General features: G+C 40.4%; 1 protein-coding gene across 1 annotated transcript in view; it reads right to left on the bottom strand.

Annotated features, from left to right (window-relative positions):
• Positions 1-1,264, bottom strand: part of LOC119581945 (G2/mitotic-specific cyclin-B3-like) — a gene marked incomplete in the record, with an annotated part of 6,386 nt that extends 5,122 nt beyond the window's left edge. The window contains 2 exon segments of the mRNA XM_037930117.1: positions 49-293; positions 1,101-1,264. Of these exon segments, the coding sequence (XP_037786045.1) occupies positions 49-285 (237 nt within the window).
• Between the last annotated feature and the right edge of the window lie 354 nt (positions 1,265-1,618).

The following is a 1,618-nucleotide window of genomic DNA, read 5'->3' as shown; positions in this document are numbered from 1 at the left end:
TCAATCTAGATTATCTTTTGTTAATAGAAGGGGTTAAAATATACTTACATTGGTAATATCACCAAATGCAGACCTCTTCTTTGTGGCCTTCTCTTCGTCCGGTGCCCCATCAGCCTTGCGCTTCAAACCCAGAACTTTGTTTGTGGTATCGCGCAGAAAACTACTGGCTCCTGCCTTGCCTGGCAGAGGAGGCCGGGCCAAGTTTTCATTCTGGACCTTCAGTCCTCCAGTTTTATTTGCAAGGACTTTTCCCACTTGTCCTCTTGTGTTGATCCGCGAAGTCATTTTGCAGCCTGGAAAATATGGGAGTAGATGAAATACAGTAGGTGGTGGTGCTCTAAAATCTCCTAGATCAGTTTACTATTATCATCTATACCACACCAAGCCAATACTAATGGCATTATTTCTTATACCCATGACCATTAGCCTCTACATATCCAGGAAACCATTACAAATATGTAGGCCAACTCAAAAATTCTGATGAAAACATTTGGAAATTTCACTTCCTGTTCATACTCCTTTTCAGAAATGGAACCACAACTGTCACGAAAGTACATATTATACTTGGAAGCTCTTTTGCTGGGCTTTTTGCATGTCTAAACATCAATATATGCACATACCAGTTGGCTCGATTTCTTTGAGGTCGAGCGATTTTCCGTCTTCAAAAATATCAAAACCATTTATGGGTGGAAAGTCCGATACATGATGTACATACATACTTTTATCTAATCGATCACACTTAAAAAAATATTAAAACTCACAATTCATAAGGAAAATGTCTTATAAATTTCCACTAATTAATAAATGGTTGTTCAAACTTACGCGTATCCGTAGGTCAATTCGAATCGATTATGGCAAGTAACGAATTTTTTTTCAGTACACAAGTTCGCACCATAAATCCCAGCTGTATGCACACGCTATATACTAGGAATTGCAAGGAATAAAAAAAATATTAAAGCTCTGCCAATGCTCAGCTGACAAATTCCTGTAAACAAACTCGAGGTCGTTGGGTGCTTGGCCTCCCGTGATCTATTTTCACCTATCTAGCGCCAAGCACGCAATAAATCCCACTCAAACCACCCACAATAGGAGGATCATACCTTGTCGTTTGTGGAGCGAGAAATCTACCCGCTATCAGGCCCTTTTCGTGGGAGGATCGTGGTAAATATTAAATAATGTCACTCGCCCAACTTCAAATTCGGAGACGGCTGCCTTCCCTTCACTCTCTGAATGCTGATTGGCCGGCGGGATTCGGGCTCGACCAATCACGGCGCGCCTCTGCCTCCCGCCGTCGAGTCAACCGAGTCGGAAGTTCTTTTTCAGTTTGGGAACTTTAAGTATTTTATTCTTATATCGAAATGAAAGTCGTTTTTTTAAAGTAATATTATGCCATAGATATAATAAAAACAGATTATGAAGCGTGGTGCTCGTGCGATGTGTTAGGAGGAAGATAACAGTAAAGGGTTTAAATGGACGAGGGTAATCCGCTATTAAAGGGCTTTTATGAGATGCAGGATTTCGCAATACGCGTCTGAACAAACTTGGCGTAAATACACGTACACATAATAAGAAAAGCAGGGTTGATCAAAGATATACAACGTTTTATCTTAATAATTGG

The sequence above is a fragment of the Penaeus monodon genome, chromosome 15 (genome assembly GCF_015228065.2).
Source record: "Penaeus monodon isolate SGIC_2016 chromosome 15, NSTDA_Pmon_1, whole genome shotgun sequence".
NCBI classification, from domain to species: domain Eukaryota; kingdom Metazoa; phylum Arthropoda; class Malacostraca; order Decapoda; family Penaeidae; genus Penaeus; species Penaeus monodon.
This window is presented reverse-complemented; position numbering and strand designations above follow the sequence as displayed.